The sequence below is a fragment of the Dermacentor variabilis genome, chromosome 4, assembly GCF_050947875.1.
Source record: "Dermacentor variabilis isolate Ectoservices chromosome 4, ASM5094787v1, whole genome shotgun sequence".
Lineage (NCBI taxonomy): Eukaryota > Metazoa > Arthropoda > Arachnida > Ixodida > Ixodidae > Dermacentor > Dermacentor variabilis.
Genome location: NC_134571.1, coordinates 2,225,360 through 2,250,214, shown reverse-complemented (window position 1 = coordinate 2,250,214; position 24,855 = coordinate 2,225,360). Strand labels below are relative to the sequence as shown.

General features: G+C 50.0%; 1 protein-coding gene across 1 annotated transcript in view; it reads right to left on the bottom strand.

The window, feature by feature from the left end:
• Positions 1-24,855, bottom strand: part of LOC142578572 (CD9 antigen-like) — a 151,984-nt gene that overhangs the window by 55,085 nt on the left and 72,044 nt on the right. The window contains exon 2 of the mRNA XM_075687952.1: positions 23,635-23,701. Within this exon, the coding sequence (XP_075544067.1) occupies positions 23,635-23,700 (66 nt within the window). The 5' untranslated portion in view covers position 23,701. The remainder of the gene's footprint in view (positions 1-23,634; positions 23,702-24,855) is intronic.

Below are 24,855 nucleotides of genomic sequence, written 5' to 3'. Positions count from 1 at the left end.
CACAAAGAAAGTAACAAAATCCCTATAAAGAAAGGCGTCAGACAGGGAGATACGATATCTCCAATGCTATTCACAGCATGTTTACAGGAGGTATTCAGAGGCCTGGAGTGGGAAGAATTCGGGATAAAAGTTGATGGAGAATACCTTAGCAACTTGCGATTCGCTGATGATATTGCCTTGCTTAGTAACTCAGGAGACCAATTGCAATGCATGGTCACTGACCTGGAGAGGCAAAGCAGAAGGGTGGGTCTGAAAATTAATTTGCAGAAAACTAAAGTATTGTTTAACAGTCTCGGAAGAGAACAGCAGTTTACGATAGGTAGCGAAGCACTGGAAGTGGTAAGGGAATACATCTACTTAGGGCAGGTAGTGACCACGGATCCGGATCATGAGACTGAAATAACCAGAAGAATAAGAATGGGCTGGGGTGCCTTTGGCAGGCATTCTCAAATCATGAACAGCAGGTTGCCACTATCCCTCAAAAGGAAAGTGTATAACAGCTGTGTGTTACCAGTACTCACATATGGGGCAGAAACCTGGAGGCTTACGAAAAGGGTTCTGCTGAAATTGAGGATGACGCAACGAGCTATGGAAAGAAGAATGATGGGTGTAACGTTAAGGGATAAGAAAAGAGCAGATTGGGTGAGGCAACAAACGCGGGTAAACGACATCTTAGTTGAAATCAAGAAAAAGAAATGGGCATGGGCAGGGCATGTAATGAGGAGGGAAGATAACCGATGGTCATTAAGGGTTACGGACTGGATTCCAAGGGAAGGGAAGCGTAGCAGGGGGCGGCAGAAAGTTAGGTGGGCGGATGAAATTAAGACGTTTGCAGGGACAACATGGCCACAATTAGTACATGACCGGGGTAGTTGGAGAAGTATGGGAGAGGCCTTTGCCCTGCAGTGGGCGTAACTAGGCTGATGATGATGATGATGATGATGATGATGATGATGATTCTCGATAGTGGCAGAATGTCGTCATCACACATCATTCCGGGAACCTTGTGTTGCGCGATTTGTCAATTACTCATGCAAGATAAATCAGACCCTAATTCACTGTTCTGATTCCTGATGACGCCAGAAAACCAAGCCTGATGCCGCGAACGCTCAGAAATCTATTAGGGATAGCAAATAATGCTACCACACACCTTTTGTGATGTACCGTGGCACTGAGGCATTTCTTGAACAATGTAGGAGAATACATTGTAAAGACAGAGGTGCGTCCTTGGATGCGTGTGTTCTAAGTTCATCAACTTGAATTGCACCAAGAAAACCTGTCCGAGCATTCGCACCTGCTTTATTAGATGCCTACTGCACTATCATTATACAGGTGGTCTTTTTTAACGGCACCAAATTTTAAGAAATAGATCAATGTAAATCTTCCTGACATTATTATCATTAGAGTGTTCAGACGGTAACCTCCGGATACGGAGCAAGTTGAACAGTTGTGTGCGTAATTCACGAATGTAAGTTGATTATCTTTTAAATAATTGATCTTGGGTGGCTAAAGCGAATGAGTAGTTTGGAGCCTGCCTTCGACATTGTATAGTTGAGCGAATATATGCTTATGAAACATGATCCTGTAAGAGTAAGAACAAATATCTTGCAATTAAGCGCTCTCTGAAAGCCTCGCTGACGCGGAAAAAGGTCGAGGGTAACGTCGACCTGACCGCTTCCAGCCTTTTGAGATATTGTCATGAATGACACGGCTCCGTGAGCATGTTTCTTGCGGCCAGACGACTGTCGATTTTTATTCACATTGTTTTTTCCGAACGCAAGCCGTTTAAAGTTGAAATGTCAATATAGCAACAAACGTGCGCTGCCGAAAGCTCGCTTGGTCACCGAAACGATACACGATCGAATGATAGTGCAGATTTTGCGCGTCATTGCCTTCAAGACATTGCGCTGCCACCGACGGAAGCAAGATAACGAAGTTGAACTGCTTGGCAGCCTCTTACGGGCCGTGGTAGGCAAGGGCGGCATTACTGACATCGCAGGCGCTTTCTTTTTGCAGTGTCATTCGTAGTTGTCTCGTGCATTTAAACACGGGCTTTAATGGTCTCCACATCGCGTTTGTTTCCAAGAGTAGGTGTAAGCAGGAAAATGTTCGCTCACACCCGCAAACACGCAAATACCCTCGCACACACACATACGCACTCTCTCTCCCTGGCACGAGCACACACTCTCTTCCTCAAACGCATTCACACGCCCTCTTCATCGTGCCCATCGTACGCACAGATATCCATGCGCACACAAACACGCACAGTTATGTCCGCAGGCATGCATGCTGAAACACGAACAAGCACGGTCGCACACGTGTACATTCCCGCGCCGCCATGCATGCGCCGAAAGCACGCAAGCGCACGCACACATGCACTAACACGCAGATGCAGGCATGCACACACGCCGCGAACGCTCACACACACATACGCGCACTCGCGTGCAAGCATATGTACATACGGAGGCACTAGCACGCGCACACACTCTCCGCTGGCACGCACACTCACGCACACTATCTCTCTCCCTCGCGTATACACACGCTCTCTTTCCCTCGCGCGCACACACATGCTGGAAACAGTGATAGGTGAGCGCGACAGTGATTATACGCCGGCTGTGCGAGATTGATAACACAGAACTTAGTTTAAAGGAAAAAAAAAAAACTTTAAAAGAACTTATATTCTGGTCATGCAGTACAGTTTAACAAAGGAAAACATCGCAGCGTAGTACGCAACGTCCGCTTTGTCTTGTCTCTAAACAGCGTCTCTCTCTTTCTTCTCACACAAACACAAACACAAACACACACACACACACACACACACACACACACACACACACACACACACACTGTATCCCTCGCACGCAAACGCACTCTCCCTCACACGCACGTACTCTCTCTCCATCCGTCATACGCATACACACACACACGCGCGCACACACACACACACAATACGCACGCACAGATATCCATGCGCACACAAACACGCACACATTTTTTCGCAATCCTGCATGCTGAAACTCGAAAAGCACACGTTGGCACGCGTACACGTACACACACGCCCACGCATGCACCGCAAGGGCGCGCACAAGCGCGCACACACGCAGGCACCCACATACGCTGCGAACGCTCACACACGTCGCGAACGCTGACACACGCATACACGCACTCGCGCGCATGCAAACGCAAATACGGAGGCACACGCCCGCACACTCATACACAGAGCGAACATGCGCATAGAACCATACCCAGGCACGCTCAAGACATGCACATGCATAACCACTCTGTACCATCTCGGCTGCTTCTCAAAAGCCTGCACGTGCAAACAGGCTGCATAACACTCCCTCTACCAATACCTTTTCAATGTCAGCTGTAATAAATCGCTTTAAGGTTTAAATTTGGCGCTTTTTTAAGCCAATGTGCCCTCTGGCGGAAGGGTGCAAAACGATTTTCTCCTGTCGTTGGACTTCACCGCCCCTGTCTGACTTTCTTTAACTGCTTTAACGTACCACCAATGTTCCGACTAAGTGCCAAAATGCATATGTTGCTAGAAGGGACTGCCCTCTTGTTGTCGTCGTTTGAAACTTTTTGACCCTCGCCCTATATTCTGAAATATAAATTAGAAAAAAATAATTCCCATTGAGTCACACTTGTGCGTTGCTGTGAAGTTCCGAAGGAGAATGTCCAGAATTCCTGGACATGCGACTGCTGCACGTATTGGCGTAACACAGCGCCTGAAGACAGCGGGGAGGCCACGACCAAGTTTGTCGCCGAGATGCCAGGTGTTAGCGAAAGCACAATGTTCAAGGTGAGGAGGGAGGTCAAAGCGTCGCATATTTCGGGTGGCAAACTGTCGAAGCCCTTTTGAAAGCGCCCGCGAAATGTGGAGAAAAGAAGGCGCAGCACGAAGTGTGACAGCTTCATCAACCGCGGCGGTTCCAGCGTGAAGCGCGCAAGTGGAGCGACTGTAATTTGGCCGCATTCTTTAATTTGTATTTTTTCTGCAAGGGGCGCTCAACGCGGATAAATATTTTATCTATGAATGAACATATAGTAACCGACAAAAATAGTTAACAGGTCATTTTGTTACAAAATGAGTAGACAGTTGTCTTTAGTGGACTTCTGTTATTGAGGTCTGTGTTTTATTGAATAAAGGTTTTGAGACCTCTCTGACGTATGATATGCAGCGGCCCACTGGTATCGATTGCAGTACATGCCGTTTATCGATTTAAGTCGTACGGTGGTAATGTTTGCGAACGGGGTGGTCGTTTTCCTTGAGCAGCATCACGCAGGTTCGTTTTAATGGGACAACAACAATATCTCAGTCAGTTTATGCGTCCAACATTCGATAGCCGCCACCAATCAAACGTCCTTAAAGACGGTGAATGTGATCAGCTGCGGTGTTTCACTGCTATAACGGCTGCATGAATGACTTCCGTAGTTAGTGATCTGCTGCATCTGGCCGCGTAACTACGTGTTGCTTTTAAAAATGTGCTTATAGCGTGAAAATTCGCCTCTGCAACCGAGCACAGTCCGTTTAGAAACTACCAATAAAAATGGTTTAACCTTGCAGCTTCTGGGTGTGTGCACCGGTGAGTAAAAAAGTACTTCTTCGCATTTTCAACTTTGAATTTCTTTGCGTGCGAGGTGGAAAAAACAGATTCCCGTAATCATTTCACAAAAGTTGGAAATAGTAATTATAAAGGTATTGCTCTTCAAAGGGCACTCAAACAATGCTCTTGTTATTTTGCCACCTTGCTAAAATTCCCAACACGGAGTACTGCATAAATAATAAATAGTTTTGGCTGTTTCTACATAAATGATACGCTGCGATAAATTCACTGTAGATTAGTGCAAATGTACTTCCGGTGTTAGTTGGATTGATTGCATTTGGTACAGAACACATGAATACCTTCTTCCGCAAGCGGGATAGCCGAAAGTGGACATGGAGGAGCCCGAATGGCGAGACTAGAAATGAAATAGACTTTATACTCTGCGCTAACCCTGGCATCATACAAGATGTGGACGTGCTCATCAAGGTGCGCTGCAGTGACCATAGGATGGTAAGAACTCGAATTAGCATAGACTTTAGGAGGGAACGGAAGAAACTGGTACATCAGAAGCCGATCAATGAGTTAGCGGTAAGAGGGAAAACAGAGGAATTCCGGATCAATCTACAGAACAGGTATTCGGCTTTAACTCAGGAAGCGGACCTTAGTGTTGAAGCAATGAACGACAATCTCGTGGGCATCATTAAGGAGTGTGCAATAGAAGTCGGTGGTAACTCCGTTAGACAGGATACAAGTAAGCTATCGCAGGAGACGAAAGATCTGATCAAGAAACGCCAACGTATGCAAGCCTCTAACCCTACAACTAGAATAGAACAGGCAGAACTTTCGAAGTTAATCAACAAGCGTAACTCAGCTGACATAAGAAGTATAACAGGGATAGAATTGAATATGCTTTCAGGAACGGAGGAAGCCTAAAAGCAGTGAAGAACAAACTAGGAATAGGCAAGAATCAGATGTATGCGCCAAGAGACAAAGCCGGCAATATCATTACTAATATGGATGAGATAGTTCAAGTGGCTGAGGAGTTCTATAGAGATTTATACAGTAACAGTGGTACCCACGACAATAATGGAAGAGAGAATAGTCTAGCGGAACTTGAAATCCCACAAGTAACGCCGGAAGAAGTAAAGAAAGCCTTTGGAGCTATGCAAATGGGAAAGGCAGCTGGGGAGGATCTGGTAACAGCAGATTGCTGAAGGATGGTGGGCAGATTGTACTAGAAAAACTGGCCACCCTGCATGCGCAATGCCTCATGACCTCGAGCGTACCGGAATCTTCGAAGAACGCTAACATAATCCTAATCCATAAGAAAGGGGACGCCACAGACTTGAAAATTTATAGACCGATCAGTTTACTGTCCGTTGCCTACAAAGTATTTACTAAGGTAATCGCAAATAGAATCAGGAACACCTTAGACTTCTTTCAACCAAAGGACCAGGCAGGATACCGTAAAGGCTACTCAACAATAGACCATATTCACACTATCAATCAGGTGACAGAGAAATGTGCGGAATATAACCAACCCTTATATATAGCTTTCGTTGATTACGAAAAAGCGTTTGATTCAGTCGAAACCTCAGCAGTCATGGAGGCATTACGGAATCAGGGTGTAGACGAGCCATGTAAAAATACTGAAAGATATCTATAGCGGCTCCACAGGCACCGTAGTCCTCCATAAAGAAAGCAACAAAATTCCCATAAAGAAAGGCGTCAGGCAGGGAGATACGATCTCTCCAATGCTATTCACAGCGTGTTTACAGGAGGTATTCAGAGACCTGGAGTGGGAAAAATTGGGGATAAGAGTTAATGGAGAATACCTTAGTAACTTGCGATTCGCTGATGATATTGCTTTGCTTAGTAACTCAGGGGACCAATTGCAATGCATGCTCACTGACCTGGAACCTGGAGAGGCAAAGCAGAAGGGTGGGTCCAAAAATTAATCTGCAGAAAACTAAAGTAATGTTTAATAGTCTCCGAAGAGAACAGCAGTTTACGATAGGTAGCGAGGCACTGGAAGTGGTAAAGGAATACATCTACTTAGGGCAGGTAGTGACCGCGGATCCGGATCATGAGACGGAAATGATCAGAAGAATAAGAATGGGCTGGGGTGCGTTTGGCAGGCATTCTGAAATCATGAACAGCAGGTTGCCATTATACCTCAAGAGAAAAGTATATAACAGCTGTGTCTTACCTGTACTCACGTACGGGGCAGAAATCTGGAGGCTTACGAAAAGGGTTCTACTTAAGTTGAGGACAACGAAACGAGCTATGGAATGAAGAATGATAGGTGTAACGTTAATGGATAAGAAAAGAGCAGATTGGGCGAGGGAACAAACGCGAGTTAATGACATCTTAGTTGAAAAAGTATGGGCGAGGCCTTTGCCCTGCAGTGGGCGTAGCGAGGCTGATGATGATGACCATTCTTTTTTGCTGGCTTTCGGATCTGAGAGATCCCTCAGGTCGTCTGGTACGATGGAGCCTTTATCCGCAAGAATTTGACGTCTCATCAGTCAGAAGTCAGGACGCAAACACACCGACGCTGACTGTCGCTCACGTGCACCAGTCAGAAGTCAGAGGTCCCCACGCTGACCTTGAAGAGGATGACACTTTTTTTTTGTCGTATTAGCAACTGACTTGACTCAACAACAACGCGACGACTTGGTGCTCAGCCCTCTCATTGAAGGGCACGCGTCAAGTCTTCCTCGCAGTTTCACGCGCTTGCTAGCCTCATTTTGTTTCTGGGTGGTGTCCTTTATAAGAACTTTTACCATACGTAGCAACTAGCATACGCGCAACTAGCAGGTTGGCGCAACCTGCTAGTTGTGCCAACCTCGCTTCATGATGATATCTTCCGTGCCTGTCACGACGAACCATCGTCTGGACAGCTAGACTACACATGCACGTTGGAACGCATTCGCCGTTATTACTATTGGCCACGTCTCGCAAAGACTGTGAAGCACTACGACGTTCGCACATGTCGCGAGTTCCAACGACGTAAGACTCCACTTGTGCGACCAACAGGACTGCTACAACCAATAGCCACACCAAAGACGCTATTTTCTCAGGTAGGTATGAATTTGTTAGGAACATTGACCACGTCGTCGTCCGGAAATCCATGAATTGTGGTAACTACCGATTACCTAACATGGTACTGCGAAACAAAAGCACTCTAGAAAGCTACCGCAGCAGACATCGCCCAATTTTTCATGCACCGCATCGTCCTCCGTCACGGAGCGCCAGCGGTCCTCGTTGCTGATCGTGGGACAGACTTCACGGCAGAGATGCTACGGGAAGCCTTGCGGCTAAGTGGCACTGCACACGGCTTACCACCCCCAAACAAATGGGTTGACCGAACGCCCGAACAAAACGATCGCGGATATGCTATCAATGTATCCACTGACCACAAGATCTGGGACGATATCCTTCCTTACGACACTTTTTCATTCAATATCGCAATTCAAGAAAATACGGGATTCACCATTTTTGGCTCAACCCACGGTCGAGAGGTCACCACGATGCTCGACGCCATGCTTCTTTCCAACTTGGAAATGTTTCACACGGATGCTGCGATGTTCGCCCAGCGCGCCGACGAGGTCCATCAACTCACGCGCTGCCGTATTCTGTGTCGCCAAACAGCAGACGCACGCCTCTACAACCTTCATTACCGCGAGGTTACCTACAATCCTGGAGATTAGGTGTGGACCCCCACCCGACAGCACGACCGCTCCGAAAAGTTGCTGCGTCGCTACTCCGGTCCCTACAAGCTTGTATGGCGAATCAGCGAAGTTACCTATCAGGTTCTCCCAAAGGGCACCTGGAGAAACTCCTGTCGGCTTCCTCAAACTGATCTTGTTTTTGTTTCAAGACTCGAACCGTAATTTTCGCGCCGTGACTCAACCGTAGAGTGACTTTACTACATTCATAACTCAGCTTCGTTCTTCTTTTGTGTTGTTTTTTGTTCCTTTTTTGTTGACTTTTTATTTTCATTCCTTCTTTCACAGCTGCAGATTGTTATTTCGCGTGACGGCACATTTCTTTCGTTTATATGCTAACCCTCATTGTTTTGTTTACCCTCATATAGAGCATCGAGAAGATGCTTCTTTAGGTGGGAGGGTAACGACACATGCCGTGACGTATGAGCCACCCGTTGTGGCACGTACACGCTTGGGGGTTGGAAGAAGAGGAGGACGTTTTCCTTCTCTGGTTCCGGTAAAGACGTGGATTCCTGGCTATCTCTGTTGTTTCGCCGGTGACAATATATATATATATATATATATATATATATATATATATATATATATATATATATATATATATATATATATATATATATATAGATATATATATGAAAAGAAAGGGGGCTAAACGAGGAGCCCGATTTTTGTTAGTCATGATGATGACAAAATGTATTTATTAAAGGATGGCGCGAAGGCCTATAATGGGGAATAGGAAGAGGAGGGGGGAGGCGTATTCAGAGCCGTCCTAGGAGCTGCGCGTCCTTGGCGAAAGCCAAGAGCGAGTCCAGAATGGCCCTGTCAGAATCCATCGATCCAGTTGCCGGTCTAATCCACTCCTCGTAGGACGACACTCGCACCGCCCTCAGGTGGTGGTCCCGCTGTTGAGCGTGTCGCTGGCACTCCCAAAACAGATGGGCTGCGGATGGCCGCGTAGCCATGTCGCAGTCAGGGCACCTGTGTGGCGTATGGAGCGCTTCTTGGTCCGCGGAGGCTGTGGGATGGCCGGGTTCCTGCGATGGAAGGGAGTTGGGAGACGGAGATGGAGGGCGTCTTTCCCGGCGTGGCCGGTACTGTCGCCACCGTTCCAGCACATCCGGTGTGAGGACGAAGCCGGAACGGAGCCTATGCAGCAGCACCTGCCCCGACCTGGGAAGACCCGCTGGAAGTGGGTCTGGGTCTGAGGGCACACTCGCACGGAGTTCCCTCTTGCGTCGGTTGGCTGCTGCTCTCAGAGCTCTGTCGGGGTCATACGGGGCTCCATTTGTCGTGTTGCCTGTGCTGGTTGTAAGGGCTTCTGAAGGATCCCGGGAGACGACGCGGTTGGAAAGAAGGGCGCGCGCCGCCTCGTGGGCTCTCTCATTTCCCTCGATGCCCTGGTGACCAGGGATCCAATGAAGTGTTGCAGTGATCCCGTGGGCTTCCGCGCGCCTGAAGGCCTGCTTGACGAGGAGTACTTCCGATGATGATGTGTGGCGCGACTTGCAGGCATGCAGCGCATACTGAGAGTCGGTGTATATATCGATGTGTTTTGCTTGCGTGGTGCTTGAAACTCTATCTAATGCCCAGGCTATTGCGCGGAGTTCAAGTTCCGTTGGGTCGTCAGCATCAGCAGTTGTAAAGGTAGAATGTGTCTCACAAGAACCCACTACGTGGTAGGCGACTGCTCCCTCGTTGGTGCGTGGGTCGAAAGCTGCGTCAGTGTACACTTGTTCATGGCTTGGCGGTGCGTCTGCCAATGTCTGCACATGACGCGCAGCGAATGCTGCCCGGCGGTGCGCATGTTGGGCACCCATGTTTCGGGGCGTTGGTGTAGTGTCGACGACAGCAATGTCATCCCACGGTGAGATGTCGGATGGCAGTTGTGGCAAAGTTGATATATCCTTTCCCATGTAGGCCAGTAGAGTCCTGCCTTGTCTGGTGTGCTTCAGGCGTTCCTCGTGTCCTGCCTTCGATGCTTCGATGGTTGCACGGAGGGTAGGCAACTTCGCATAGCGATGTAGCTCCTCGACACGTGTGTGTTTTGGGAGCCCTGTGATAACACGGAGAGCTGATCTGTGGAGTACCTCTAGCTGTGTCCAGTGCCGAGCAAGCAGGTCATAACAGCGCGCTCCGTATATCGCTCGGGATGTCAGCAAAGCACTAACAAGCTTTCGGCATACGTCGGTACCAGCACCGCCCATGCGGAAACAGATTCGTTTTATGAGGTGCAGAGTGTTGTGCCATGTCCGACGAAGGTCTGCGAGCCACGCATCCGCTGTGCCTGTGCGGTCAATAGGTATCCCGAGAACGCGCACTGATTTTTCTGCTCGCTGCAGCGTTTTGCCTGCGAGAGTGAGCGTGAGGGCTGCTTCGTCCTGCGTTGAACCTCGGATCACCACATAGGTTGTCTTCTCTGGAGATGGCCGCATGCCAGTTTGTGGCAGGTAGTCGTCAATAACGTCAAGTGCCGCCTGCAGGGTCTCCTGCTGCTCATCAATTGGTCGTGATGCAGTCCATAACGTGATGTCATCTGCGTAAATTGTGAAGCCCAGTTCGGAAATAGCCTCCAGTCGCTCAGCCAGGCCTATCATAGTCAAATTGAAGAGGAGGGGTGATAGTATGGAGCCTTGTGGGACTCCCACTATGTTTGGGTAAACCTTCCCGACGTCTCCGTCGACCCGTATGGAAAAAGTGCGATCTTGAAGGAAGGAACGCACAAAGTTGAGGGGGCGGCCCGTGATTCCGTGCCTCTCAGCTGCCTCGATGATTGCCTCATGCGTCACAGTGTCAAAAGCTTTACGGAGGTCCACCGCCACCAGGACGCTCGGGTGTCGCTTTGCGCGACCGACTGTCTTTCGACGCAGTACACCTTCCCTCACAAGTAGGAGGCTGTCATGAGTGCCAAGGTTTGGTCTAAACCCTGTCTGGGCTGGATGAAAGCGACCCTCTGTTTCTAGAAAGTGAGATATGCGTGTCAAGGCCATTCGCTCCGCCAGCTTACACGTAGTAAGTGTGAGAGATACAGGGCGCATGTTCGACAGTACATCTGGCTGTTTGTTTGGTTTCGGTATGGGTGTGACTATCGAATGCTTCCATCCTGCTGGGATTTCACCGTTGATCCACACTTCGTTAATCTCCTCGAGAAGTTGCTTTTTTGCGTATTCTTCCAGATTTCTCAGAGCCGCCCACGTCACGCCATCATAGCCTGGCGCGCTGCGCGCGTTGATGGAAGAAAGTGCCTGTTCGAGCTCGAAGAGTGAGAATGGAGCCTGGATGCCCTCATCGGTCACTGGCGGCGTTTTCCGGTAAATGTCGACGTTCGGGGGCGTCGCCGGTTGGGGAAAAAACGTGTTGGCGGCATCATCTTGGAGTTGGCTGACTGACTGGCTAGTTTTGAGCAAGACGTCTGAAATAGCGCTGCGTGTTTTACGCTGACCTGTCATAGCCTTGAACGTGTGCCACACCTTGTGGAGGCCAGTTCTTTCGTTGAATGAGGAGCAGTGCTGGCTCCAACGTTCCCGATACAGGCGCTTGGCGTATCTTCTAGCGATGGCAGTGCGACGTCGAAGTCGCACGCGGTCGCGATGTCGTCGGCCATTGGCTTCGTAGGTCAACTGTGCTCGCTTGCGCGCATCCCAAAGGTTTAGCATATGTATGTCCGGCGCCGGAGCATCAGCTCTCACCTCAGTCTCAGTAGTGGCCTTGCGCAGGGCGCGTGACGCCCGCTCCCGTACGGATGAAGTCTTGGGTTGCTCCGCAAATGCTCTCCTGTAGGCATCTCATCTGATCGTGCGCACAGTGCGCCCGGCCGCACGCTTTCGTCCCACGTTCAAAGTAATCCACAGTGGATAGTGGTCGCTACCCCAGGCGTCCGGATCGCATCGCCAGTCTTTCACGTAGGCTGCTGTGGATAACGTCAGGTCTGGGGTCGTGTTACGTTGTCCACTATTCAGGGCGGCGCGGGTGGGGTAGTCGGTGTCATTTGCGAGCACTAAGTCAGCTGACTCCGTGGCATCTGCGAGCGCCATTCCGCGGGGCGTGTGATAGTCATAGCCCCACTGCGGATGCTTGGCGTTGAAATCGCCGCCTATCAGGAAGTCGTCATTTGCGTAACGTCTCCGCAAAGCGTGAATCCACGTGAATGAACCGCGTGTACGGGAGCTAACTTCAGGGCGCATGTATACCGATACCAGCACTGCATTTCGCTTTGCAATCTTGCAACGGACAGCCACCACCTCCTGCACGACAGTCGAGTACTGAGAAGTGTCAATCTGCGTTTGCGGAATGTCTGTGCGGACAAAGACAGCCGCTTGTCCCCGTATTACAAATTCTTCGGCTGCACTGGCGATACCATTGTGCTGCGGGTTTCGGTGTCGTTTCCTGTTTCTATGCTCTATTGACGGTTGGTAATAACCATTGAACTGTCGTAGTGTCCGATCTGTGCCATTAGTTTCTTGAAGTAAAAGCGCAAGGGGGCGTCCGACACAGTCAAACAAGAGGTTCAGTTCTGTCGCACAAGTGCCGAGCCCTCGGCAGTTCCACTGTAAAACGTGTGGAGTGGGACTGTCGAGGGCTGTACGCGAAGCCGGGTGGCTATTGACGCGAGGCGAAGAGCTGTTGGAGCAAGCCATATTGTCGTTGGAAGTGCTTCTCCTGCGCTTGGAGGAGAGGGTGCAAAAGTTGTTGTACCAGCAGAGCCAGGTCTGTCTGCGGTGTGGTAGTAGAGGTTGTTTCTTGCGTTTTAGTGAGCTCCTGCGGATTGCATGGCTGCTGCTGTCGCTTGGCACGAACACTTTCGAGCAGTGCTGCATGCCTTTTTTCGTTCTCTTCTAGTTTCCGCCGCAGTTCGACGTTCTGTCGTGCGAGTTCCGCAATCTCAGCTTCTACATTGTCTTTCGATGTATCAACCAGCTGCGATGGTGAAGGCAGCATAGGTGTGGTATAAGGTAAAGAGTTCGCCGGTTTGTCTCGACTTGGTTGAGTTCGCTTGAGCGCTGCTGCGTAGTTGAGGTTGCAGCCGTTTCCTCCCGTTGTTGGTTGTACGCAGTTCTTTGAAACAATCTCGTTCACTGCTTCCTTTATGGTACGTGGCTGCGGTGAGATGTTTTCACTTTCACGTAGCTGCTGCGTCAATTTGACGTCATGGCACGGGACAGTTCTAGTGCGGCTTCTCGATCGGTGTGCGCCGTGCCTTCTACGACGAGAGCGGGGCCTTGAGCGGAGTTTCTTAGCAATTTTCGCGTCGGACTTCAGTTTAGCTGGACACTTCGGGTCAGTCGCCGTGTGACCTTCTTCTTCACAGTTGCGGCATCTGGGCGTCGTCTGTTTGCATTCATTGTCAGTAGTACTACCTTCGTGTGTCTTGCCGCATGTAGGACATACCGCTTCGTGCGGGCAGACATCCTTCTTGTGACCAAAGCGATGACAACGATTACACACGATGCTTTTAGGTTCGTAAATTGAAACTCGGGTGATGCGGCCGTAATACACGACTCTGTTAGGAGGGTGGCGTCCCTCAAAAGTCAGCAGACATGCCCCACGCTTTCCCATTGGGCGCGCGTCAAGGATACGTCGGTGCTCACAGGTCAAGGCTGCCCGGAGTTCAGCCTTTGTTTCATTGCAGTCAACGTTGTATATAACACCTCGACACATGTCTCGTCCGGGTGCCTGATACACTTGTACTGGTATCTGTCCGTGGTTCACGTCTAGGTGTGAAAGTTTGAGAAGCCCGTCTGCTTGCCTCTTGTCGTGAACGAGCAATCTTATGGTGTTAGATGCTGGTTGCAACGTGTACGTCAAAGGCTTGGTGTTGACGGCAGCGGGCGTGGCCATCACGAAGTTGCGGTGGAGGTCCTTGCCTGGTACAGTCGTGAGCGCCATGTTTACCCTTGGTTTCACGACTAGCACAAAAGTTTCTGGCGGTGTTTCCTTCTCGGGCCGCGTTTGGTTGTGCGTACGGCGTTGCACTTTCCACACTCCTTCGGCACCGTAATATTCAAACGCGTCCTGGGAGAGGGCTCCGGCGTCTCGAATTGTCTCTAGCTTCTCAGTTGAGTTTGCGTAAGAAAACAGTTCTTGAGACGCGTGCAATGCAGTCTCTGCTTGACGTGGCGTTGTCACATCAGACTGTAGGCTTGAGGATGTCGGTGGTGCTTGTGTTTGCATGTCGTCTTCGTCACTGGAAGGGGCGGACGCGTCTTCGTAGGTCGATGACGTGAAAGAGTCGTGCCGCGTTCGTTTCGATACCGCACTAGCCGTCGTTGACAGACTTGCAGAGCGGTCTCTATCACGACGGTGGCGGCTGCGGCTGCGTTCGTTCGGTTCCCTATTGTTCTTTCGTCTTTGGCGTTCGCGTCTATGTTGTTGGTCAGCGGTAGCATGCCCACAGCGTTCTTCATGCATCCCAGCAGAGCGTTCTGTGGTAGACGCTTCCGGAACGCCTTCGGGCGTTCCGGAAGGCGCCTGCCCAGTCTTGGGCAGGCGTCATCAAAGCTGATTGTCTCTGGCGTTGTTCATGGTCGTCAGATGGAGGTAGCTGCGATGACCCGGGCTCGGTCATCAACGCAGTCGTGGCCATGCATTAGGCTTAGCAAGGCCGCCCGCTGGCGCGTAAAAGCGGCCGTAAAACGGCCAGAAAGCAACGCACCTTTCCGAGGCTTGTCTCGACGTGTGGCCGAAGCGACACCGATGAAGAGGATGTGCGACAGAAGATGGTGAGACGCGAACAGCACGCGTAACTGTCGAAAAGAAACGGAGCGCCAGGAAAAGACGTGCGCTCGCATCCGAACCGGAAGTTGATCTCTTGTTAGTCATAAAAAGCCAACAAACAATAACACCAAGGACAACATCGGGAAAATTACGTGTACTTACTAATTGCATTAAAGAAATGATAAATTAATGGGAATGGAAGTGAATGAAAAAACAACTTGCCGCAGGTGGGGAACGATCCCACTTCTGCGCATTACGCGTGCGATTGTCTACCAACTGAGCTACCGCGGAGCCATTTCTATGGTACTTACGTTCTACTACTAGAAATAACCCTGGGTGGCACTGGCTTATGCTGCCAGGGTTATTAACACTCCGAGGGACCCATGAGATCGCTCTGCTAAACCCTAAGCTCTATGCCTCGCGACTTAAGTCGTACCGCTCTCGACCCGAGCCCTGCCGGGACGGTGCGTATGCCGCCGATGGGTAATGTCACGTGCTCCGCAGTGACGGAGCTCCGCAGCGGACGTAACCTGGCCGCCATGTCTTCCGAGGGAGAGTCTTCAACCACGGCCCCGTCGTCCCCACCGACTGTCATCCTGGCCCAGCCTCGCGACCCTGGCATGTATTCCGAGATTGACAACCTGGACGTTGATGACTGGTTGCAGAATTACGAAAGGCTCAGCGCACACAACAGGTGGGATAACACGCTTATGCTGGCTAATGTTATATTCTCCCTAAAGAAAACAGCACGGGTCCGGTTCGAGACACATGAAGAAGAGACTACAAGTTGGGACCAGTGGAAACAGAAGCTTAGAGATTTGTGAAGAAGGACTACAAGTTGGGACCAGTGGAAACAGAAGCTTAGAGATTTGTTCGATAAGCCCGTCGGCCACCAACGTGCTGCTAAGAAGGATCTTGGGACCCTTGCACAGACGTCCACTGACTCTTACATGGCGTACATCCAGGACGTCCTCGCTCTTTGCCGCAAGGTGGATAATAATGTGGCAGGGGCAGACAAGGTCAGCCACGTTTTAAAAGGCATTGCGGACGACGCGTTTAACCTGCTTGTTTACAAGAACATAACAACGGTCAATGAGGTGATTAACGAATGTCGCCGCTTTGAAGACGCGAAGAGCCGCCGCATAGTTAAACAGTCTACGCGTCTACTCAATACAGCAGCTTCATCGATGTGCGAAGACATTTGTCTACCGCGTGAGCCCACCTCCTCCGGGAAACTCCTCTCGCGGTACTACGGCCCTTACCGCATCCTCCGCCAGGTGACTCCTGTCACATATGAAGTGTCTCCACTGGACGGCACCGTGCCTTTCTCTGACGTCATCCGGGTCAGCCGTCTCGAACCGCATCTTTCTCGGACCGATGAGCCGCACCACTAAGGTGCTTTTTGTGAGGGGGTGACGTCACAGTCTGTAATGTGGGAAGAGGAGGACGCTGATGGTGGCCTTGAAGACGACGAAGAAGAGTTTAGGTTTTTGTCTATGCTCGACACTTGTTGGCTCCGCCATTAAAAGCCATCTGTGAATAGCTGTACGCTTTTTCCTTCCCGTAACAATATATATTTAAAAGGTTACGTGGACCGCTTCAACATCGGAAATCGCTTTTAGGTCCCGAAATTCTCCCGGTGCATGGTAGTTTTAATTAAAAAAGGGAAGAAACTAAAACACCATCCGCAGTTTTAGAGATCCGCCTGTATTTTAACATGGTTAAGCGAAGAATGGGGTGCACTCTCGATGAGATGATACACAGGCTACTCTCAGCGAGCGGAGGCACATTTTCCGGTAACTGAAGACGAAAATAAAATCAGAAGTGAAGCTTGAACAGACAAACAAAGCAAGCGCGACCGGCTGTCCAGCCGAGTGGCAGCGTAAATTTATGCGGATAGCTGGGACTTGTGTGCTACACAGCAAATTTCGTCGCTGGTCACCAAGTGGAAGCACGACCTGTTCAAAACTCCAGAGTGTCAGTCCCATGGCACTCATGAAAATTCCCCACGCAGCAATAACGGCGGTGACGACGCTTGGCGACCGCCCGATACTCAGCGTGGTCTGGCGCAGTCGCTGAGTCCACCGGCACGGTATGTAGGACAAAGAACGCCCACTTTCCAGATTTGTTACATGCAGTAGCGCAGAGCGTCCTACGTACTTGTCAAGCACTTTTCAATTGCGAGGATTGCGCCTATAACCCCAAACAAAACACAAGACGAGCGAGGCCCGTGTTAGTCTATAAAGGGCAGCGTCTTCTCTACTGTACCCAACCAACTCAGATGACTGCCGCCAGATCGTGCCATAGTATGTTCAAAATTAAAGAGCGCGCTCCGCTCCGACCTCGAGGAAAAATAAAAGCAGTTCCTTGAGGCGCCGCAAGGGACGCTGCGCCTCCGTTCGCCATTAGTTCGCCAATCCAAATTATTGCGCCTGAAGCTGCGCGTTTCCTTCTCACACAGTGTGGCATGGTGATGGCGCTCGTCCGTATTTTCGCCTCCTCTTATTCTTTCTCCGTGCTCCAGGCGCATTTCTGCCGTCGTAGTCGGCATCGCCGTGATTTCCGTACAAAGCCGAAAGGTGATAACATCGTGGCCGTACGCTGTGCGAGTGCAAACGTACGACGGTGAGCCGACGATTGTGGCTCGCGCGCGCAAAGGAAGAAAGCGGGGAGGAAGCGCGGCGTCTTCCGCCGCGCGTAAGGCACCGCTGCGGGTGGTTCGGCCGCGCGCAGCCGTCCGGACCCTATTTTGAAAGCGATCTGCGGGGAGTGCAACGTCTAGGTCACGTGGGCTAGGTGCACCGAGCGCTAATAACTTCCTGTGCACTATGTTCTAGCCGTTGAGTTCGCTTTGAAGTGAGAGGCAGCACGAAGGTCAATTCGTTCGCCGATGCTGCCGCTCTTTCTCCCTCCAGCGTTTTGGCAGCGAGGAAGCGCGGTCTTCGAGTAAGATGTGTTCATGCTTGCTTGTGCGCGCGTGACATCATGCTTGCTCATTTAGTAAGCGAAAATTTACAAGTTTATACGGTCGATAAAACAATTATGTTTACTTCGCATAGCTATCTACTAATTTTCTGTAGCAATCGATGCTACGCTTTTCGGGCTAAAGTGCGACATTTTATTGCGATATCAATTATGTGGACACTCCAAGCGCATTTTCGCCGTCGCCGTCACCGTGATATTCCGTATAAAGTGCAAGGGCGATAACACCGTCGCCGCGTGTCGTATGCTGTATGTGCGAGTGAATGCACGCGAGGGACACCGACGATACTGGCTCAATCTGGCACGCGCAAACGAAGCGGAGAGCAAACGCGCTGTGTTCTGTCGTTCCGTCGCGCTAAAGGCCGCGGGGGAGGGCGGCTTCGACTCCGCGAACGAGTACGTGCGTTGCAAGGCGGCGCGCGGTCGCACATGCCCTATCTTGAAAATGATCTACAGACGGCTCATACATTCGTGCGTTGAAGCGATAGCCTGCGCGCAGGTCACTTCGCTCGCTGCTGCTGCCGCGTTGCCCACACCAGCGTTTTGACAGCGAGCGCAAGGTCGATTCAAATAGGTCGCGAAGCTTCGGGCGAAAAGCGGTTCAGTATAGATTGTCACCGACACCAGCATGGGGGGTCATGGGAGCAGTGATTGAAGCGCGACTATGTTTGGAGGGAACAAACATTGGGAAAGAAAAACTCGTTTTTTAAATCTAACGAGACACAGTTACATTCATTCAACGAAAATAAAATTCCTAGTCAATTTTATATATTCGTGACGAGTTAAGAGAATACAAGTTAAATTTATTATTATTAATAAATTCATTTCGTTTCAGCGCCCATCGCTACAGGGGGCGTTGACGCCACTATCACTCGCAATGCAATGCACGTCTTGAAATAGGCAGAAAGGCGCACTCGTAAAGTTCACCTGTTGAAATACGCCCCCCTCACAGTTTGTGCTTTCTTGCTTGTCGAAGTTTGTCTGAATTTGGTGACGCGGGTAGCTGCATCGCTTCTTAATCTGTTCAGTGAAAAGTAGTGAGTTACGACCACCAGATAATTGTGTCGTTGTTTTCGTGTGACTGCACTGGCGGGCGGGCTTGGCATGCGACAATAGGATCAGCACTCTACACCTAAAGCTTTCGTCGGCCTCCAAAGAAAGTATGTTCTGTGCAGGGATGCGATTTCGACAACCGTACGGTTGGCCTTTTCCTGCATCGCTTTCCACGCTGAAAGCTCGAAACGCCCATCAAGTCGAATGGCGGGGCATTTGAATATATAGCTCCAAATGAAGGACAACAAAACAAATTTCGCGCCTTCGAAAACAAAATGACGTCACTTCTGCTTTTAACGGGCATGGCGTCACATTATTTTTTCTTCCGCCGGAAGTGTTCCCACCACATACAGATGGCGCTAAGCCCCATGAACCGCCGATGGACCGCCATGTTTTGAACGTATGGGCTCCTACGGAAGCTTCGCTACCACGTATATTTACCTTGGCGAGCGTCCGTAAAACCCCTTAAACTTCGTAAAGTAGCGACACTCTCCGCCTTCACTCCTCCTCGTTTGTCCTCTCTTTCGCTCTCCCTCCACGACCGCGGCGCCGCCTGCGCTGCTCGAGCGTAGCAACGGCGCCAACATGTGCTCCTCGCCACTCCGTAGACGCTTCTCGAGCAAAAATGGCGCTGATGCACGGCGCAAGGGCCCACGTGATGCTATTACGTCAATAGCGACGCGGCGTCGTCCTCGGTCAGAGCGCGCGAGGAGGAGGCGGCGTTCTTCAAAACGTGCCGCTACTTTAGGAAGTTTAAGGGGCCTTAAATGTCCGCGCTCATCGTGTGTGAAGTGTATCATGTTTGCGAGTGCGCGCTGACACCTATGCTATCGCAATCGATGCTTCGCTTTGCGGGCTAAACTGCGACTTTCAAACCAAAGCTTTCTTTGCATTTTTCTTCGACTTCCCCACTGCTGCTGCTGCTGTTGCTGCTGTGGCACTGTTGTCCGGCATACCGCGTCGGGGAGTGGTTCAGGGTGTGTATGTAGATGGAAGGTGGGTGGTAGAGAAGAGACAGGAGGAACTCGTTTAGACCGCACCGTGTTGAATGTTCACAATGGCCTCTGGAGCTGTAATTATCCATGAGCCCCCCCCCCCCCCAAACGCTTACCTTTCGACCAACGTGCAAGTCCAGATGTAAAACGAGAACTTCTTGCTGGGCAAGTTGGTATTGATTCATTATACTCAATTTTTAAGGTGCCAAAACACCACACACAGCACACACAGAGGGAAGCTAGAAAGACTGGAAGAGAGGAAGGAGGAGAGGAGGCAGGGAATGGGTAGAACCGACGCAGTCGCGAAACGAGTGAATGACAGCCCTGCCACTCTTCGCTCGCAGCTCCTATTGGCCTCGAGCTCCACCACTGAAAAAGCTGGCGCCACCGTCGGCGTGACGTGCTAGGAGGGATCACGTGGACATAGCGGCCGCGTCGGCTGCTTCGGGCGCGCCGAAGCCACGGAGGCCGAAGCGAGCTGAAAACGAGTTTAAATTTCCTCGTACGCTGCGGTTTTCATTTAGTGGCGAAATTTTCCCGCTTCGAGTGTCTCCTTTACAACGCTTGAAAGCACTACAATAGGTAGTTGCTGCCTTTGAAGGCGCGCGACATGGTAGGCTACTGCTCGGTGCCGCAGGGCCGGACGCACGTAACGGAGGCCGGTGTCAGCCTTATTCACACGTAGCCGCAGGACAAGAAGCTGTGTGAAGTTTGGCTCGCGAAACATAAAACCGGCAAACAGTCATCGGCTACAACTCCGGTATGCAGCAAGCACAGACGCGAGGAAGATTTCTGCTACGGCGCCCGGTCTGCGATGTTCTGAAAACGCGCACTGAGACGCACGCCCGAGTCCGCTGCCCGACTAATGTCATGACGGTTTGGTCTATGAACTTGTCGATACTATAGATACTGGCAAGTTCAGTGGAGTGGAAAGGCAGCGGTAAGAAGCACATTTAAAGAAAGCATGGCATATGGTCATGTTTGTGTTATGAATTAATGCACTGGATTACAAAAAAGGAGCAGCGGGAAATTGCACGCTGAGAACGCCGATAAACATACAGTGCGACGCAACTCGAGAAATAGTATCGAAAGGTCAAAGAATTTAGAAGAAAAAGAAAGATTGAATCGTCGCGACGGCACATCGAAGGCGTCGAAGTCTCTACAATGAAATTATTTTTGAACAGCTCTGATAGCGCCAACGCAACAATGGTTGCTTGTATACTGTCAAATGCTCATATTCTGCGGCCTAAAGCTCATGGCACGGTGCGAAAACGCGCGCGTGGAGAAAGCGAAACAGTGCACGGACAAGCATGCAGAAGCGCAGTCGGTCGCTGCGAATCTGCGCGATCGCTGCATTGATGCTTCATTCTATTACGCTCCATTTAGTTATACAAACACTATAAGAACATATTTCACATAGTTTGCTCTCAGCGTTTACCTACCTTTCACGCAAGAAGCCGGTTCGGGAGACTCCATCCCGGCGACTGTGCGCAGGGGCGTTCACTGTACGTGTTCGGTAAAGAGATAGCGGCCGCTATCTCTTTACCGAATACGTACAGTGAACGCCAATCGTTTACAGCCGGCTGTAAACGATTGTGTGCTTTCAGTTTGCCCAAGATTATTTAGACAGTAAGAAACTTCTCTCGTTTCGAAAGTACTTACAGAAATGTCCGGGAGAGCTCGCGCGTGGCGTTTTCAGGGAGCGCTGACAGCAAAACCTATGAGGAGCGCGCCACGTGATCCCTCATACTACGCTAGCGAGGCGCTTCCGATAGAGGGCGACTCCGTAACTCCTCGCCGCCAATACAAAGGCAAGGGGGTAGATTCTACTCCCCTTGTACAACGAAGATTCTAGACACAACAAAGCAATGGCGCGCAATTTCAAGATTGTGAAACGCGCCATTGCTTTGATGTGCCTAGAATCTTCGTTAATGAAATCCTGTCATCACACTCCGAACCAGAATTTCATTGCAGAGGTAAACAGGCTGCAGGCTGCGGGTTACCCAGGTGTAGTGGTGACGTCAGTCTCTGAGGTATCGCTTCAGAAACTAAAAGGAAAGCGTCACAAAAGTAACTGTGTTACACAAAAGAAGAGGCCTGAAGCTGTGCCGCGTTGCCATAGAGTGGCTCACAATCTAAAGAATGTTGCCACTAGATACCAAATCCCAGTAGCGTTTTCTGCTCCTCAGAAACTGTCAATGTTGTGCAGCCGTATTTCAAAAACAAGTAAAAAACAATATTGTGAAAAGAACCACGAAAATTTTGTAGATTGTAGCGTCGGTGTGGTATATACGATTCCGTTGTCATGTGGCAAAGTGCATGTAGGGCAGTCAGGCCGCTGTGTTAACGAGTGCCTTAGAGAACATGATTGATCCATACCGACAAGTAAAGGTTCCATTTCGCTCAACATTGTAAAATATGCAAGTGCAAAGGGATGTTTCGTGATACTACGATTTTGAAAAAGAGCCGTGAAACCACCGCCCGAGATTTATCGGAAGATTTCATACAGTCATTGGGGTCGCAGTGCATTAGTGTGCCTTCTTTAACCTTGTACAGCGCTGAATATGGTTTTTTGGATTTTTTCGCATGAGTGCGCTTTGGTGATCGGATGTTGGTGGTTCCTGCTCATGGTGCTCACTGCTCATGTTCCTTTAGATTCTGCTCTCTATAAGGCAGTGACGCAATAAAATGATATCAGTTGAGGATAGCGCCTTGTACTACCGTCATTCTTGTGTCTGTTGTTTTGCTCTAAATAAAGTAGTTAGGGATTCGCACCAACTAGCCCGCCAACGCATCGTGCTGGATAACTTACGCCGGGCGTGCAGAAGCAGAGCCTAAAGCGCCCCACGGGTTCTAGGCGACACAGCGGAAGCGATAGCGTTGCGGCTATGGCATTGCTCGAGGTCACGGACGTGACCGAAGCGGCCGCATTTCGACGAGGGCAAAATAAGGAACGCTCGTGCACTTTGATTTAGGGACACGTTAAAGAACACCACGGTGCCAAAATTAATCCTGAGTGCGCCAAATACGGCTTACCTCATAATTTGATTGTGGTTTTCTCACGTACAGCCCATAATCCAATTCAAGTTTAATGCTTCTGCCACGATGAGATGTGCCATGTGAGGCAATGACAATGCTAAACCCTCTCAGAGGTTATGAAATAAGGCGCACAACGCCTCAAGCAAACACCTCTCCCTTTGTGTTTTGTGTACTATTCAGACGAACAGCAGTGGTGCACGCAAGGTAACGTTTAACATCAACTCGCCACTCTTGTGTTGGACAAAACGTTGAAGAAATTAAACATTACCGTCAACATCACCCTTAATTATCGTCAATCAAAGCAAACAGCACAGAAAGCTTCGTTTACATCGATTCCGACAGTGCGTGGGATGTGCATAAATTTTTAGTTGCCTGTTGCCTTCCAGGAAGCGTTATAAACGTGCCTGAATTTCATTGTAGATCAGCTTGTCGTACCAGATGTCGTACCAACAAAGCCAGAGCACAACGCTTGTAAAGCGCGTGTGCTTTATGACCTTGTTACCGTGGCGACGAATGCGCATGCGTTCATTAAAACAACCAGAAAAAGAAGGAAGGGCAAAGAGGCTCGCTTACCCAGAATATGAGATTAAAGGTGATCAGCAGGGCTTTGGCGCACTTGGCCCCGCAAGTGAGAGCCATACTGAAAAAAAGAACCCATTCACTCAACCAACTTGTGCACAACCACAGCTCAATCTTCAGCGAAGCTTTCGAGCACTTGTCAAAGTAATTTTATACTTATCGTAATGAAAGCCCATTTCTTTCAAGCTGCCGGCCATATGACTAATAACATGAATCTAATTTCCTGGAAATCTAAAGGCGGCGTGAAATCACGGTGGAAACACGCGCACATAACGCCTGTGCGACATCTTCAAATGGTGCAATATGTCATTTACAGCAACTGCCGCAACAAACCTTCAAACATAAAACTTGACCCATTTCCGCCACGACAGGCCACTAAACTCCAACAGAGTTGTGTGAACACAGTGCCAGCTTTGGTTACGACTTGACACAGCACAGCAAGGTACGCACCTAAAAATAGAAGGAGTGTTATACGGCAAATCACCCGCCGACGTGAGCAGCACATCGCGCCTAACATGCACCGTCACCAGTGGCCTTGCGCAGTGGAGCTTGGATCCTGGTGGCCGGATATCGACGGGGACGCAATGCGAAAAAACGCTCGTGTATACGCATACTTAGATTTAGGTGCACGGTCTCAGGTGATTATAATTAATCCGGAGTTCCCTCCTAGGCGTGCCTCATAATGTTATAGACCATTGTTTTGGTACGTAAAGCCCTAGAATTCAATTTCATTCAACATGCACCCTCCTCTCTTTCCCCCAATTCTCAACTCTGCACCACAAACTGGTATCCCTGTATACGCCATGCGCAAAATGCCGACAAGCGTAGGCGGGCTCGCCCGTCTGCGCCTATACGCGCGCTGGCGCATTTGCGTTCTTGATCGGGATTTAACGCTTCTGCCAGCGATGTCTTGAAACAACATTGCATAGTTTGGTACTTTAAAAAGCACAAAACATCGTCATGCACCCGCTTAGTTGCCAGTGCTGCTTCACGAGCAAGAGTGACGGCGGCGGTGGATCGCGGCTCTTTGACGGAGAAGATAAGCAATCGCGCTTGCAATGCACTTTTAGAGTGATTACTGTTTTTATTTTTTGCTTGATGTCGTTGCGCCTTTAGTGAACGCTTCCACAATTAAACTTAGATTAGGTTATTAGATTATGGGGTTTTACGTACCAGAACCGCGATCTCAATATGAGGCACGCCGTAGTGATGGAC